Consider the following 16974-nt stretch of genomic DNA (forward strand, 5'->3'; position numbering starts at 1 on the left):
TACAGTAGGTGAATGGAACAAGTAACCAGTGACTGTACCAGGTTCCACCCCTGGCCTGTGTAGATTTGGCCAATCTCAGTTGTTGGGTGTGCTCTAACTTACTGCCCTGGGCTAAGGAAGGTATAGGACCAAGAGGGGAAAAAACAATTGACCTCTGCAGCCAGGCTCAGCTGTCTGATAAGCAGGAGGACACCCAGTTACAGCCCACACATGATAAAGAGTGCAACACTGCCTGTGGAACTATACCCCAGTAAGGAAGTTAACACCTTCAGGACAGAATAAAATTGGAGAGAAAAAAATTGACTGTTGCAAATATTCTTTAATGCTTACTGACCCAAATAATCAAAACCCAGAGTGGAACAAACTATAATACTAACATATACAAAAGGAGTGTCTTGGTTCCATGTTAATGTCAGCTCCAAGATAAGCCTATTTAACACATTAATACATTTGAAATGTCAAATGTAAAAACATTATGGGTAATTGCAATGTTACAGCCATTCTTTGGATCACATGCTTAAGCAGGGTTTTACCAATGCCAGCAAAATGGTCATTTAGCATAACTGCCAATTTTTCATAATGGGGTCACTAAGCAGCTAGAATAGCTTGCGAACATCTCACCACATTTTAGTGCAACATTTAAATCAGATTGATATTGATAAACATGTCCGCAGAGCAGCAAGGTCCTGATGGTAGGAAACAGCCTGCAGTAACGCAGGCCGCTCACATCAGAACAGAGGGGCTACTCTGCAGGTATATTACTCTTACACGCCAATGACTCAAGCACCTTCAACTGTACAACCACTAAAGTTGATGAATGTTACCTGCCAGCACACTGGAGAACCCAACACCAGGGTGCAAAGATCTACCAGCAAGGCAGAACAGATACATCCCAAAGGTGGATCTAAGGAGCGTGTTTTATTTTTTTTAAACTTTCCCAACCGACTCTCCAACTACTAGCATTCAAATGTACAAACTAGCTCGATAATTTAGTCACAATCGCTAACATTTACAAGCAGCTCTAAATATTTTTTATTTGCTGATCGGAGTGAAAAGCTGTGGTGAAGCAAATATGCAGCAGCACAAGATTTGTCAAAGGTACCTCTGCTTAGCTGGCCACCAATACGGAGTTTCCAGAATGAAATGATGAGAATTCATTCAAACCAAACGTTTTAATCTGAACCATTTTTAAATAGATTGCGGTGAACTAGACCTGCAAATAAAACAATTATAAGTTACACATCTAAAACTTGGGTAATTGTTCTTTATTCAGAATTGGAGTTGACGAATACTCTGCACCCACTCTGCCAGGGTTCACCAACATGACACATTACAGACATGATACTTTCAGTATTAAATAAAACTTTTTCCATGTCTTATGGATGAAACATCTCTGGTTTAGCCAGAGCAACAAGCCAAGTCCGTGCGTTCTTACTTATCCAACCCAAGCTTCTTCTTCAGCGACTCTGGCATCTCGGGGGGAGGTGGGCGAGGAAGCCTGAAGTAGACCTTAACCGAGTCATAGATAAACCACTGCAAGGCAGTCAGAGTGCCGATCATGATAATACGAGCAACCAGCCCCTTCCACACTCCTGCAAAACAGAAAAACATTTCAATGGAGTTGTCACATGTTTAACTTGGAAGCGTGGCACATCATCTAGAAAGTAGAATATGGCCTACCGATAGGTCCAAGCCTCTGCAGAACCTGAAAAGCAGAGCTGCCCTTTTCCTTGTTCAGCACAGACACCACCGAGTCAGCAGGGTGAGACACGATAGCACAAAACACACCAGCTGAAAGGAACATAAAAATCAGTCAATTGTACAAAATAGTAACTGTGGCACTTCATTAAACACAGACGGACAATTACTACGTACCAAAGGACATGAACAAATTATTTTCAAATGTATTGAAATAATTGAATACCGAACTTGTGTTCCATCAGAAACCTCCCACGAAGCCTGCAGTACCCAAGCCATGTCACCAGACAGCATTGTGGCACCAGTTGAACCGTTTCAGCAGCTAACATGGAGGCCAACTACAATTCGCCATGTCCAGACTCTAAGCAAAGACTACCCAATGCTTCAAAGTGAAAATTTCAAAATAAAAATCCACTTCACTAGTAAATTACAGTAAATGTTCACACCCAAGTAGAAGCTCCATTAATCCAGAGATCAAACAGAAGACCGACTCTGAACTAACTGCTGAAACAGAATGACAGCACAGGAGGCCATTCGGCCCATTGCCAACTCTTTGAAAGAGCTAGTCAATTAGTCCCACAGCCCTGCAAATTTCTCCTTCAAATATTTCTCCTCCTTCTTAGATGGCCCTCGGAACTGAGGAGGACTTGCTTCCACACTAAAAAGGAGTTCTCAGGTGACTGAGGAGTCCAATACGGGACCTAGTCTCCGTCACAGGTGGGGCAGACGGTGGTTGAAGGGGCGGGTGGGTGGGGTACTCCTTCCGCTGTTTGCGCCTGGCTTCCGCTTGCTCCCGGCGAAGAGACTCCAGGTGTTCGGCACCTTCCCGGATGCTTCTCCACTTTGTGCGGTCTTGGGCCAGGGATTCCCAGGTGTCGGTGGGGATGTTGCACTTTTTCAAGGAGGTTTTGAGGGTGTCCTTGAAGCGTTTCCTCTGCCCACCTGGGGCTCTCTTGCTGTGCCGGAGTTCCGAGTAGAGCGCTTGTTTTGGGAGTCTCGTATCGGGCATGAGGACAATGTGTCCCGTCCATCAGAGCTGATCGAGCGTGGTCAAAGCTTCGATGCTGGCCTGAGCAAGAACACAGACGTTGGTGCGCCTATCCTGCCAATGGATTTGCAGGATCTCTCCAGTGCTTTGAGGTGCCTGCTGTACATGGTTCATGTCTCTGAAGCATACAGGAGGGCAGGTATCACTGCTGCTCTGAAGAACAAGGCCTCAGGAGCAGATGGAATCCCTGCCGAGGCACTAAAACATGGCGGAGAAGCACTACTGGCGCAAATACATGAACTCAATTCTCAAATATTTATTCAATTCCCTTGTGAAAGTTATTATTCATTCAATTCCCTTGTGAAAGTTATTATTCAATCTGCTTCCTCCACTCTGTCAGGCAGTGCATTCCAGATCACAACTCACTGTGCAAAACAATCTCATCTCCCCTCCGGTTCTTTTGCCAATTATCTTAAATGTGTCCCCTCTGGTTACCAACCCTCCTGCCAATAGAAACAGTTCACTTGGACAGATATGAACTGATGTGAGATATGAGAGCCAGCATGAATTTGTAAAGGATAAGGCGGTATTCGAAAAAGTCCCATGCAAGAGACTTCCAGGGATCTGTACTGGGGCACAGCTTTTCACTATATTTATCAATGACTTGGATGAATGAGCAGAGAGCTGTATATCCAAGTTTGCTGGTGACACAGGAAGTAGTGTAGATGGGAGCAGAAAGTTGCAAAGGGACATTGACAGATTCAGTGAGTGGGCAAAACTGCGGTAAATGGAGTTCAGTGTGGGGAAGTGAGTAGTCATCCATTTGGACCCAAGAAAGTTCGATCAGAGTATTTTCTAAATGGTGAGAAGCTGGGATACAAATGGGTGGAAGTTATGCTACAGCTGTATAAAGCTCTGGTTAGACTGCATCGGGAGTACGGCGTTCAGTTCTGGGCACCACACCTCACCAAGCATATATTGACCTTTGAGGGGGTGCAGCGCAGATTCACCAGAATACCAGGGCAAAACAGATTAAAGTAGGAGGAATGGTTGCAGAGACTAGGCTTCTATTTCCTGTAATATAAAAGATGTGATGATCTAATTGAGGCAATGCACAGTACTTGCAGCACAGAAACAGGCCATTCGGCCCAACAGCTCCATGCCCCCGCTTCACACCAGCCTCCTCCCACCCCCCTTCACCTGTCCCCATCAACATCTCCGATTGCTTTCTCCCTTGTGTTTATCGAGCTTCCCCTTAAAGACATCTATACTATTCGCCTCAACCACTCACTGGCAGCGAGTTCCACATGCTCACCAGTCTCTGGGTAAAGAGGTTTCTCCTGAATTCCCTGCTGGATTTATTAGTGACTATCTTACAAAGTCAGCATGGTTTTATGAAGGGGAAGTCATGTTTGACAAATTTGCTGGAGTTCTTTGAGGAAGTAACATATAGGGTGGATAAAGGTGAACCAGTGGACGTAGTGTATTTAGACTTCCAAAAGGCATTTGACAAGGTGCCACACAAAAGATTATTGTTTAAGATAAAAAATCATGGGATTGGGGGTAATATTCTGGCATGGATAGAGGATTGGCTATCTAACAGAAGGCAGAGAGTTGGGATAAATGGTTCATTCTCAGACTGGCAATCAGTAACTAGTGGTGTTCCGCAGGGGTCAGTGCTGGGTCCCCAACTCTTTACAATCTATATTAACGATTTGGAGGAGGGGACCGAGTGTAACATGTCAAAGTTTGCAGATGATACTAAGATGGGAGGGAAAGTAGTGAGTGAGGAGGACATAAAAAACCTGCAAGGGGACATCGACAGGCTAAGTAAGTGGGCAGAGATTTGGCAGATGGAATACAATACTGGAAAGTGTGAGGTTATGCACTTTGGCAGGAAAATTGTAGAGCAAGTTATTATCTTAATGGCAAGAAACTGGAAAGTACTGAAGTACAAAGGGATCTGGGGGTCCTGGTGCACGAAACTCAAAAGGTTAGTATGCAGGTGCAGCAAGTGATTAAGAAGGCCAATGGAATGTTGGCTTTCATTGCTAGGGGGATAGAATATAAAAATAGGGAGGTATTGCTTCAGTTGTACAAGGTATTGGTGAGACCGCACCTGGAATACTGCGTACAGTTTTGGTGTCCATACTTAAGGACATACTTGCTCTCGAGTCAGTACAAAGAAGGTTCACTTGGTTAATCCTGGGGATGAGGGGATGGACAAATGAGGAGAGGTTGAGTAGATTGGGACTCTACTCATTGGAGTTCAGAAGAATGAGAGGTGATCTTATTGAAACATAAGATTGTGAAGGGGTTGGATCGGGTGGATGCGGGGAGGATGTTCCCGATGATGGGTGAAACTAGAACTAGGGGGCATAGTCTTAGAATAAGGGGCTGCTCTTTCAAAACTGAGATGAGGCGGAACTACTTCACTCAGAGGGTGGTAGGTCCATGGAATATGCTGCCCCAAAAAGCTGTAGAAGCTACATCATTACATAAATTTAAAACAGAAATAGACAGTTTCCTAGAAGTAAAGGGAATTAAGGGTTACGGGGAGTGGGCAGGAATTTGGACATGAGTCTAGGTTCGGATCGGTCATGGCCCTGTGGGTAGCGGAGCGGGCCCAGGGCCCAGGTAGCCTGATCCTGCTCCTATTTCGTGTCTAATTCTGTTAGATTCAGGAGATGGTTCTGTGATAGTGGATTGGCGGTTAGGATCAGATCAGCCATGATCTTATTGAATGGCGGAGCAGGCTCGAGGGGCCGATTGGCCTACTCCTGCTCCTATTTCTTATGTTCTTATTTATGGCCCCTAGTTCTGGTCTCAGGCACAAGTGGAAACACCTTCTCTACATCTACCCTAGGGAATGAGCCCAGCCTGGGGACAGGTATCGCCTCCCAGTTCTGGTACCATTCGAGTAAATCTTTTCTGCATCCTCTCTAATATGGAGACCAGAATGGTTCACAGATTCCAAGTGTGGTGTAACCAAGGTTCAAAAAAAGTTTAACAACTTCTCTATTCTACTCCTCTAGAAATGAACCTCAGTGCTTTGTGTGCCTGCTCCCCCCCCCCCATGATCTTCTTAACGCTCATTGCCACAGTGTGATTTATAGATCTGTACCCCCACTATTTCCTCTGGTGGGGGAAGGACAGAGCATAACCTTAAAATGAGCGCTAGGCCATTTAGGGGTGATGTCAGCAAGCACTACTTCTACACAAAGGGCAATGGAAATATGGAACACTCCCTCAAAAAGCTGTTGAGGCTGTTTGGGGGGAGGGGGGGGGGGGGGGGGGGGGGCGTCAAGCAGTTCTTCACACAAATGTTAGTGGAAATCTGGAAAACTCTCGCCCAAAGAGCTATTGATGCTAGGTAAATTGAAAATTTCAAAACGGAGATTGATAGACGATACCGAACCACAGCAGGTAAATGGAGTTAAGATACAGATTAGCCATGATCTAATTGAATGGCGGTACAGGCTGATGTTCCTATGTTGAGTCCGACAATTGCTAATTGACTTCCACAACATGGGAAATGTTTGTCACAAACTAATAAGCTGGGGCGGCTCCTGACAACTGCCATTTGAGAACATTTACACACATTAGCTCCACCCAATGATGTAGATAGAGCCTAAGGGAGCAACCATGCACCAGACATTAACTAGTCTACAAAGCCACACAAATGTACAAACTGTGCATATAAACCAAGGACGGCTTAAATATTCCACTCTCCCCTAGAGGTTTCCAAATAATTTTCTTACCAATATAACCAGCAATAAAAGTCACCACCAGCTGCTCAGGTTTGGTACAGTCACTGCGCGGTTTAGGCACCACATATCTGTACAGAGCTTCAACCGTGCGCTCAAAGCAAGCAAACTTCATCATTGTGTAGGGGATCTGTCTCATCCACAGAGGGGCAATACCTTTGTAGAATCTGTTGAACAAAAGTAATGACGATATACGTGAAGCCTTTAACTTACTGAATCTCTCACGCCATACAGGTTTGAGTTTAGAATGTGTAGAAGACAGAATCATGCATTTGGAATAATTTCTTGCAAAGTCCACACTCCACTTTAAGTCTGCCTCAATACCAAAAAGGGCATAAAACAAAGTCAAGAATTTCAAGCGAGCCCCATCAACTATTTCAGCATTAGACTTTAGGGTCCAGGTCTTTTCAGTCAACCGCCACGTTTTTCAGCTCTCATACTTCAGCTCACTCGAGCCCCACCTGCCTGCCTTTCAGAGTATCTTTACTAATCTGGATATCTATTTAAGCTGTGGATAACAAACCGAACTTGACGTTGTCAATTATTTTAAGTAATTGAATTACTCCATCGGCTTTCTCCTCCTACTTTCAATGGGTGGCAGAGCATCGTTACACCAATATCAACTGGCACATACATATGTGCAGTAAAAATCTTTGTATTAACTCAAAGCTGCAATCTAAATGCCAACATTATTCTTCTGAAAATGGCTTTTTCATATGCAGCATTTTTGCACTAGCCTGAACTATATCTCAAAGTTCAAACAGCTACATCTCCTTAAATATCCCAGTTACTGAGACTTCCTGGATTTGAATGATGCTCTGGTACATTTTGTCCCTTTCTCACATAATGAACAAGTCCCACAGTCTGTGTTTGCTCAAGGGTAGCTTAGCACCTCCTCCTCGAGTTTAGCAATTGGAAACTTGCACAAGTCGGCTCAAGTTAAGCTTGGGACAAGATTTTTTTCTCCCCCAACACCTCACGTGAAACTAAAGGTAAGGTACGTCAACAAAAGCCGAAACAAGACAGAACAGGACAATTGCATCCAAAGCCAGAATTCAGACATGTTGAAACAATTTCCTTGAAAGCTCTCTTTCCATTTTCAATATTCTGACATGCAAATCAAAACCTTAAAATTGGATGATGTGGGAAACCGGAAACGTGAGGAGGGCTGATTCTAGAGCACCGGGCTCACACAGACACATCCTTGTTTTAAAACCAGTTTGTTTCTTTTGCTGCTGCCATCTTCCGATTGCTGAAAAATGTAGAAGTTGACTGAAAAGACCTGGACAGGGGCTAGCAGATGAAAAAGTATTATAAAGGCTGTTGAGGAGCAGGCACAAGCACCTGAATACTGAAGTCTCAATGATCAGAAACATGGTGCCTCTCAAGCATTTTCTCCCATCAGAAGTGACAGTGCTCCTGGAAGCCCCATGAAACTTCTGTATTCCACTCCCATGTTTTAATTCAGACATGTCTTCCACTCGTCCACCTACCGTATCGGATATAGAAATTCTGATTCCCATACTGGGGGTTATTGGTTCACACGACAAAAAGGACTTTAAAACACCAAATAAGCAAAAATTATAGTTTTCATGTCCGCAAACCAGCCAAGTCCCAATGGCAGAAAACAGCATGTAGTACACAGGCCGCTCACATTGGAACAAGCAAGGCTAATGTGCAGGTATGTTATTCTCACACATCAATGACTCAAGCACCTTTGACTGTACAACCACAAAAGTTGCGGATTATCTGGTAACCATACAGGAGAACCCACCACGGTGCAATGAGGTCTGCCAGCACAGCGAAACAGATACATCCCAAAGGTGGATCTAAGGAAATGTGTTGGTAAAGTTTTATCCAATGAACATGATGCATACTTACGCCCAAATGCCTTCCTCGCCATACATCTTAGGAAAAGCTTCTCTCAGAGTGTTTGCATATCCAGGCTGGGTCTGAATACGGACCTTACAAGCCTCCATCGGAGAAAGTGCAATATCAGCAAAGAATTCAGCACTGGCAGATGCAGCAAGATACAGAGATGTACGCCACAGGTATGAATTTTCCTATAATGAGACAGCAAGATTATATCTTTTCTGATGAAAACTTAAATCATTGCTTCCTAGTTCTCAAAAGAAAGTCCTTTCACTTTCAAACTGCGCTATCTGCTGAGTACTTTAAAGGATTGATCATCAAACTACCCACTTCCAGCCTCTATATTCAAGTCAGGAAGAGAAATGAGCAAAATGTAGTGACCGATCACTGTACCACTTCTGGCTACAATTCTGGGAATTCCTTAAAATCCATTTTGCTATTGGAATTATCAAAATTGCCCAATTAAGGATGACAAATGTCCTGAAAGCAGCAACACTATAAACAAATAAAATGCTAAAAGAAAATACTGCCCAGAAATTTAAAGTGATCAACCCCCATTCTACTAATTCTGCAGAATAGTTCACCAAAAACCCACAACACATCCAGTTATCCCTCCTGTCCTACAGACAGCAAAGCATGCGGAGATACCATACACAAGTAGGGGCAGCTCTACAATAGTGCACCCAAGAGCGGATAAATCCAAAATCAGGAGATGATCTGCATCAGCTTGGGATGTGTAGGTAAATGGAACGTGGATTTAAACGTTACGCACAGTCCCATGCATTATAAAGTCAAAAGACATAATAGCTTGGACATCCCTGGATACCAGAAAGGGTTTGGGGGGGGGGGGGGGGGGGAAGAAACGGGGGGGACTTACAACCAAGCTGACCCTGCATCAATCGCCAAATAGGACTGGACACTGATCAGAAATGGAAACCCAGACTAATCCTCCCTTCCCAAGCCAGTGGACACCAGAGCCAATTGCAGAAACCTCAATGGCAAGGGATTGAAACCACATTCTTCATTATGGCTCTAGTCTACAGCCCAGTCCCACACTCTGCTATCCCACGCTCGCTTTAAGCTGCACGGTCACGTAGCTGTCTGGACCTCCCACACAGCCGGCTCACCGGCTTCTAAATGCAAAAACCGCGTGGCCAAAAAAAATTAGAGGGAACATTGCCCACGCCCCAACTACAAAATCTTCAGACTCAAAATCCTTCCCGAGCTCTGCTCAGCCTTTCAAGTGTTCATCGCCACCTGTATATGTCTGCTCACATCCCCACTCCCTCATGATTACTGCTCCCCCACCCATTCTCCAATTTATCATTACTGCCCCTCTGCCTTGCGGTTACCACTTACCCCCCCAATCCACTAGATGCCCATCAGCCATTATGCCCTAGTGCCATGGAACTGAACTCTGACCAGGCTCTCCCTCTCCCCTAAATACTCCTTTACCTTAATGGTGCTCATATCTCCACATGTAAAATCCCCAGTTCTACACGTGCAGCTCAAACTAAAAGTTTATACATAGAAGCACAATAGAAACCAGCTCATCTGTCTGTGTAAATGCTCACTATAACCCAGCACGTGTAAATGCACACTATAACCCAGCACATCTGTGTAAATGCTCACTATAACCCAGCTCACCTGTGCAAATGCTCACTATAACCCAGCACGTGTAAATGCACACTATAACCCAGCACATCTGTGTAAATGCTCACTATAACCCAGCTCACCTGTGCAAATGCTCACTATAACCCAGCACGTGTAAATGCACACTATAACCCAGCACGTGTAAATGCACACTATAACCCAGCACATCTGTGTAAATGCTCACTATAACCCAGCTCACCTGTGCAAATGCTCACTATAACCCAGCACGTGTAAATGCACACTATAACCCAGCACGTGTAAATGCACACTATAACCCAGCACATCTGTGTAAATGCTCACTATAACCCAGCCCACCTGTGTAAATGCTCACTATAACCCAGCCCACCTGTGTAAATGCTCACTAGCTGGTTAGATAGAAAGTTATTAAAAGCTTACTTCACCCAACAGGTCACCATAAACGTTCTTGAAGACTTCATAGAAACCGAATTTGCACAGCCCTTGCATTGAATAGCCGATGAAGGTCGGAGCCCATCCTTTGGCCAGGCCACGAACACCATCTTCTTTCACCGTGATTGAAAACCCTTTGAAGATGCTCTTGTATTTGCCAGGATCCACCTGGACACAATAATGGAAACAGTTACTTTTTTATAATGAAACAGAGAGTCCACATTCCACAGACAGACTGGGCGATTGGGCGGATAAATGGCAGATGCACTATAATGTGGACAAGTGCGAAGTTATCCACCTTGGGTGCAGGAACGGGAGGGCAAATTATTATTTAAATGGCAATAGATTGGGAGAGGGGGAAGTACAGAGAGACCTGGGTGTTCTTGTACACCAGTCACTGAAGGCGAGCATGCAGGTGCAACAGGCGGTCAAGAAGGCAAACGGTATGCTGGCCTTCATAGCAAAAGGGTTAGAATACAGGAACAGGGATACCTTGCTGCAGCTGTACAGGGCACTGGTGAGACCACACCTCGAGTACTGTGTACAGTTTTGGTCGCCTCATCTGAGGAAGGATGTTCTTGCCATGGAGGGGGTGCAGCGGCGATTCACCAGGCTGATACCAGGAATGGCGGGAATGACCTATGAGGAGAGACTATGTAGTTTAGGGATGTACACACTGGAGTTTAGAAGATTGAGAGGGGACCTCATAGAAGTGTATAAAATTCTGACAGGTCTAGACAGACTGGATGCAGAAGGAATGTTTCCCTTGGCGGGTGAGAACAGAACTAGAGGACATAATTTAAGGATAAGGGCTAAACCATTTAGGACAGAGATGAGGGGGAATTTCTTCACTCAGAGAGTGGTGAACCTGTGGAACTCATTGCCACAGAGGGCAGTGTACGCCAGCTCATTAAATATATTTAAGAGGGAATTAGATATATTTCTACGGGCAAAAGGGGTTAAGGGTTACGGAGAGAAGGCGGGGACGGGATACTGAATTAAAGGATCAGCCATGATCTCATCGAATGGCGGAGCAGGCACGAAGGGCCGAATGGCCTACTCCTGCTCCTATCTTCTATGTATCTATGTATCCCAGAATAGATCCAGACACCAACACTGCTGTGGTAATTGGCAACATGGTCCACATGCTGTTGAGGAGCTAGGTTCAATGAACCCAATCTGGCAAACTGCATTAAATGGCATGCACACATTGATTTACTAGCCAGTGTCAGCAAATATTTACATCATGTGAATCAATGAATCTCCTCCCACGTCTCAGGTACTGTAGCTGGGACTGGCGGTGCAGTTTCCATCAGAACTGTTTCAACTCATATGCTGTTCAGATAATTTCAAAGATTCCCAATAGCTTTGATAGGCGGTTAAATGAAAGGAATAAAGGGAGATGGAAACACAGCAGGTACATGAGCTTGGGACAACTACTCATAAGCCCAACAGTTTGGTTAGGTTGAATGGACTGCCTGTCTTGTAATTTCCAAGAGCTGTTCTGAACACTGACAAATGAAAAAGGGATGTCACTCAAGAGATTACAATTTTTACTCCACCACTACAAAAGCAGTAAGTTTAACAACCACTTAGACTCTGTCAAGTCTGTGGTCATGCATTTAAAACAATCAAATCAGACCAAGACACAATGGACTGAATGGCCACCTTCAGTGCTGCAAATGTCAGCGTGGCTCAGTGCCAACACTCGCCTGAGGCAGAAGACCATGGGTTCAAGCGCCGCTGCAGCACACAATTTAGACCGACACTGCTGAGCAGTACTGAAGATTTGCTGTATTGGTGATGGTCGAGATGAGATGTTAACAAGTCTAACTGTTCAGGTGGACATATAAGGGGTTAGGCTATTTTTCAAAGAGCAGAAACCAATGGAGCATTGTGAGGTACTGATGTAATCAGACTCACATGTAATGCCTCCAGCTGCACTCAGGATTCCATTTATTAGTTTCCTATTTTACTTTTGTTTGGGGACCAAATACTCTCTTGGAAGTTTAAGCCAATGATCTCCCACAGGAAAAGTTTGACAAACCACTGATGTAACTCCAGAGTCACCAGAGGGGGGCAGCATATTAAAATAAAACAACTCAGCAGGAATGGTTGGGGGAATCTGGTCAGCTCTCCTGCATAACTTAGAAACGCCATTGCAAGTCCCAATGGGGTAGTCAAGCCACTGTGGAAGATAAAAAAATATTCACAAGGACAGCCTTGTGTAAACATACATTTTTCCCTGCTGAAGCTAGGTTGGCCAACAAGTTTTTTTATTCGTTCATGGGATGTAGACGTCGCTGGCAAGGCCAGCATTTAATGCCCATCCTTAATTGCCCTTGAGAAGGTGGTGGTGAGCCACCTTCTTGAACCGCTGCAGTCCATGTGGCAAAGGTGCTCCCACAGTGCTGTTAGGGAGGGAGTTCCAGGAATTTGACCCAGTGACGATGAAGGAACAGCGATATACTTCCAAGTCAGGATGGTGTGTGACTTGGAGGGGAACTTGGAGGTGGTGGTGTTCCCATGCGCCTGCTGCCCTTGTCCTTCTAGGTGGAAGAGGTCACGGGTTTGGGAGTTGCTGCAGTGCATCTTGTAGATGGTACACACTGCAGCCACAGTTCACCGGTGGTGGAGGGAGTGAATGTTTAATGTAGTCAATGGGGAGCCAATCAAGTGGGTTGCTTTGTCCTGGATAGTGTCAAACTTCTTGTGTTGCTGGAGCTGCACTCATCCAGGCAAGTGGAGAGTATTCCATCACACTCCTGACTTGTGCCTTGTAGATGGTGGAAAGGCTTATGGGGAGTCAGGAGGTGAGACACTCGCTGCAGAATACCTAGCCTCTGACCTGCTCTTGTTGCCACAGTATTAATGCGGCTGGTCCAGTTAAGTTTCTGGTCAATGGTGACCCCCAGAATGTTGTTGATGGGAGATGTGGCAATGGTAATGCCGTTGAATGTCAAGGGGCAGTGGTTAAGAGTCTTGCTTGTTGGAGATAGTCATTGCCTGGCACGAATGTTACCTGCCACTTATCAGCCCAAGCCTGAACGTCATCCAGGTCTTGTTGCATGCGGGCATGGACTGATTCATTATCTGAGGAGTTGTGAATGGCACTGAACATTGTGCAGTCATCAGCGAACATCCCCATTTCTGACCTTATGTTGGAGGAAAGGTAATTGATGAAGCAGCTGAAGATGGTTGGGCCTAGAACACTGCCCTGAGGAACTCCTGCAGCAATGTCCTGGGGCTATGACGATTCCTCCAACCACCTCAACCATCTTCCTTTGTGCTGGGTATGACTCCAGCCAGTGGAGAGTCTCCACCCCCCCACTTCCCATTTTGACTTCAGTTTTACTAGGGCTCCTTGATGCCACACTCAGTCAAATGCTGCCTTGATGTCAAGGGCAGTCGCTCTCACCTCACCTCTGGAATTCAGCTCCTTTGTCCATCTTTGGACCAAGGCTGTAATGAGGTTGGAAGCCGAGTGGTCTTGGCAGAACCAAACTGGACATCAGTGAGCAGGTTATTGGTAGCTTTCGATAGCTTTTTGTTGACAGGACATACCTGGGCAGTTTTCCACATTGTCGGATAGATGCCAGTGTTGGAGCGGTTGTTGGGACCCACAGCCTTTGCTGTATCCAGTGCGTCAGCCATTTCTTGATATTACGTGGAGTGAATTGAATTGGCTGAAGACTGGCTTCTGTGATGGTGGGGACCTCAGGAGGCCAATATGGATCATCCACTCAGCACTTCTGGCTGAAGACGGTTGCAAACGCTTCAGCCTTGTCTTTTGCACTTATGTGCTGGGCTCCACCATCATTGAGGATGGGGATATTCATGGCGCCTCCCATTAGCTGTTTAATGGTCCACCACCATTCATGACTGGATGTGGCAGGACTACAGAGCTTTGATCTGATCCGTTGACTGTGGGATCGGTTAGGCCAGTCTATAGCATGCTGCTTCTGCTGTTTAGCATGCATGTAATCCTGTGTTGCAGCTTCCCCAGGTTGGCACCTCATTTTTAGGTACACCTGGTGCTGCTCCCAGCATGCTCTTCTACACTCTTTATTAAACCAGGGTTGGTCCCCTGGCTTGATGGTAATGGTAGTGTGAGGGATATGCCAGGCCATGAGTTTACAGATTGTAGTGGAATATAATTCTGCTGCTGATGCCCACAGCGCCTCATGGTTGCCCAGTTTTGAGCTGCTAGATGTGTTCTGAATCTATCCCATTTAGCACGGTGGTAGTGCCACACAACACAATGGCAGGTGCCCGCAATGTGAAGACAGGGCTTCGTCTCCACAATGACTGCGGTGGTCACTGCTACCAATACTGTCATGGACAGATGCATCTGCGACAGATGAGGACGAGGTCAAGTAGGTTTTTCCCTCGTGTTGGTTCTCTCACCACCTGTCGCAGGCCCAGGCTGGCAATCATGTCCTTCAGGACTTGGCCAGCTTGGTCAGTAGTGGTGCTACTGAGCCACTCGGTGATGGACATTGAAGTCCCCCACCCACAGTACATTGTGTCCTTGCTACTCAGTGTTTCTTCAAGTGATGGTGATAACTTAAGTGCAGCATTCCTTCAAAAAGAAACTCAAACTACCTGCAATTAATAACCCATCATTCTTATAATTAAGTGTTACCATTCTTCCACCACACCCCAAAAAATCCAGTCTCCAGTACCACACACAGTTTTTTAGGCAACATTATGCTGGGAACAAAATGTTGGATATCTTCATGCTTTTCCCTAGAAAGAAAGGTTTCCTGGTCTGAGGCCATGTGCTTGGGCACTACTGGAACTCGGGTACAGCTCGTGTTGAGGTGAAACACAAACCTGGATGCGACACTTCACCAGATCCAATGGCACAACAGCAGTGTGTGTAATACCACAACTCAGGATGCCTCCAAATCCACACAATGCATAAAACTTGTTGGAGCCATACTCGCAGCTGTATTCCTCTGCAGCACAGTAAAGAAAGACACACCATGCAGTTAGTTGGCTGAACGTGCAACATGACGAGGGCTGTCTTCCTGTAATGTTAACGCAAAGCTGCTCACCACACACAGCAGGCCCGCCAGCATTTGCAACAGGGTGTCCCGGGACTGAACCAGCCACTCCACTGTCCGGATGCTGCCGGGCCGGTACGTGCAGTTACCCCGCCCTCTCCTTGTGGACGGGTGCAGACCATACTCCACACAACAAACCTGAATCCTGCATTTAACCAGATCCAAGGGCACCACTGCCGTGTGCGTCGTACCGCAGCTGAGGATTCCGCCCAGGCCGCACAGAGCAAAGAACTTAGTGGAGGCGTACTCGCAGCTATACTCCTCCGCGTCTGTGTGGGAAAGGATAGAACATGAGTGGGAGGGCCAGAGGTAGCGAGTGTGGGGGGAAGAGAGGGGAGAGATCTGGGGTCTGAAAAACCAGGGTTTTTGGGAAGGAGGGGAGAGAAGGTCTGGGGTTTGAGAAACGAGGGGAGGGGGTCAGAGGGAGACAAAGAGATCTGGGGTCCAAGAAACGGGGGGGGGGGGGGGGGGGGAGGAGAGAGAGAGAGAGAGAGATCTGGGGTCCAAGAAACCAGGGAGGCGCCGGGGGGGGAAAAGAGGTGTCGCGTGTAGAGGTCACCGGGTCACGCGGTCAAGGGCGGCCTGCGCCTTAGCCTGAGACCCACAAGAAGCAGCGGCTAATCCCGCGTCGCGGCCCCCAGCCGGCCTGTCCCGGAGGCCCCCAAGCCCCGCTCCCCCGCGGCCGGCCTGTCCCGGAGGCCCCGCTCCCCCGCGGCCGGCCTGTCCCGGAGGCCCCGCTCCCCCGCGGCCGGCCTGTCCCGGAGGCCCCGCTCCCCCGCGGCCGGCCTGTCCCGGAGGCCCCGCTCCCCCGCGGCCGGCCTGTCCCGGAGGCCCCGCTCCCGGCCTGTCCCGGAGGCCCCGCTCCCGGCCTGTCCCGGAGGCCCCCAGCCCCGGCTCCCACTCTTACCTGTGGCGGCGGAAGCGGCGGCCAGGCGCCGGCGGGCAGGAGCCGCGGGGACGTCGCTGTGTCGGGTGGCCTCGGTCCTGTGGGTCTGGCTAGAGCCGTCGTCCCGGAGCAGCTGGAAGCGGGGCGCGTTGAAGGGGTTGGCGCCGGCCAGGTGCAGCACGGCGGAGTACATGGCGGCGGACTCGGAGCGGCTCACTGACTCTCGGCACCAAAATGGCGGCTAACCCAGCGCGCCACCCTGCGCTAATTAATGCGTCCTTCGCTGAGGTCACCGTGACGCGCGAGCCCAGCGCCGCCTGCTGATTGGCGGGGCCAGTGGGAGGGGCGGGGCCGGCGGGGAGCCTTGAACAGTGTGTGGGGGAGGGGCCTGTAAGTGTGTGGGGGAGGGGCCTGTAAGTGTGTGGGGGAGGGGCCTGTAACAGTGTGTGTGGGGGAGGGGCCTGTAACAGTGTGTGGGGGAGGGGCCTGTAACAGCGTGTGGGGGAGGGGCCTGTAACTCAATTGCTACTTGGCCCTAAACAGACAATACAACATAGCTGATTACCTGACCATGGTAAAGGATAACAAACTGAGAAGAACCTTGACAAGGTACAGACTTAGCGAACATAGCCT

General features: G+C 47.4%; 1 protein-coding gene and 2 non-coding genes across 6 annotated transcripts; all 3 read right to left on the minus strand.

The window, feature by feature from the left end:
* Nucleotides 1-299: 299 nt before the first annotated feature.
* LOC147105461 (solute carrier family 25 member 3-like) lies at nucleotides 300-16601 on the minus strand. 4 transcript variants are annotated; one of them, XM_086009832.1, is made up of 8 exons: nucleotides 16363-16601; nucleotides 15223-15347; nucleotides 10375-10554; nucleotides 8335-8516; nucleotides 6448-6620; nucleotides 1681-1791; nucleotides 1436-1592; nucleotides 300-1213 (listed from the first exon to the last, which is right to left on the minus strand). In XM_086009832.1, exons 1-8 carry the CDS (start codon nucleotides 16532-16534, stop codon nucleotides 1189-1191), a joined length of 1125 nt encoding a protein of 374 aa, XP_085865958.1. In that variant the 5' UTR covers nucleotides 16535-16601; the 3' UTR covers nucleotides 300-1188. The 4 variants fall into 4 exon arrangements, with proteins under 4 accessions (XP_085865958.1, XP_085865957.1, XP_085865960.1 ...); XM_086009831.1 differs by lacking the exon at nucleotides 15223-15347 and adding an exon at nucleotides 15594-15724 and having other exon boundaries at nucleotides 16363-16600; XM_086009834.1 differs by having other exon boundaries at nucleotides 300-1592; nucleotides 16363-16600.
* Nucleotides 664-918, minus strand: LOC147105462 (small nucleolar RNA SNORA53). The gene has a single exon (XR_015081660.1). It is a non-coding gene; the product is annotated as a small nucleolar RNA SNORA53 (small nucleolar RNA).
* On the minus strand, nucleotides 8045-8297 carry LOC147105463 (small nucleolar RNA SNORA53). Its single transcript, XR_015081659.1, has one exon. It is a non-coding gene; the product is annotated as a small nucleolar RNA SNORA53 (small nucleolar RNA).
* Nucleotides 16602-16974: the final 373 nt, after the last annotated feature.

This window comes from Somniosus microcephalus, chromosome 17 (assembly GCF_052327205.1).
Source record: "Somniosus microcephalus isolate GS21.2 chromosome 17, FLI_Smic_1.0, whole genome shotgun sequence".
NCBI lineage: Eukaryota > Metazoa > Chordata > Chondrichthyes > Squaliformes > Somniosidae > Somniosus > Somniosus microcephalus.

Coding starts and splice junctions, on each gene's coding strand:
- LOC147105461 (XM_086009831.1), bottom strand. CDS start 16,534: ATGTACTCCGCCGTGCTGCACCTGGCCGGCGCCAACCCCTTCAACGCG. Junction 15,725..16,362: donor CGCCGCTTCCGCCGCCACAG/GTAAGAGTGGGA, acceptor TTTCCCACACAG/ACGCGGAGGAGTATAGCTGC. Junction 8,517..10,374: donor ATGGTGACCTGTTGGGTGAA/GTAAGCTTTTAA, acceptor GTCTCATTATAG/GAAAATTCATACCTGTGGCG.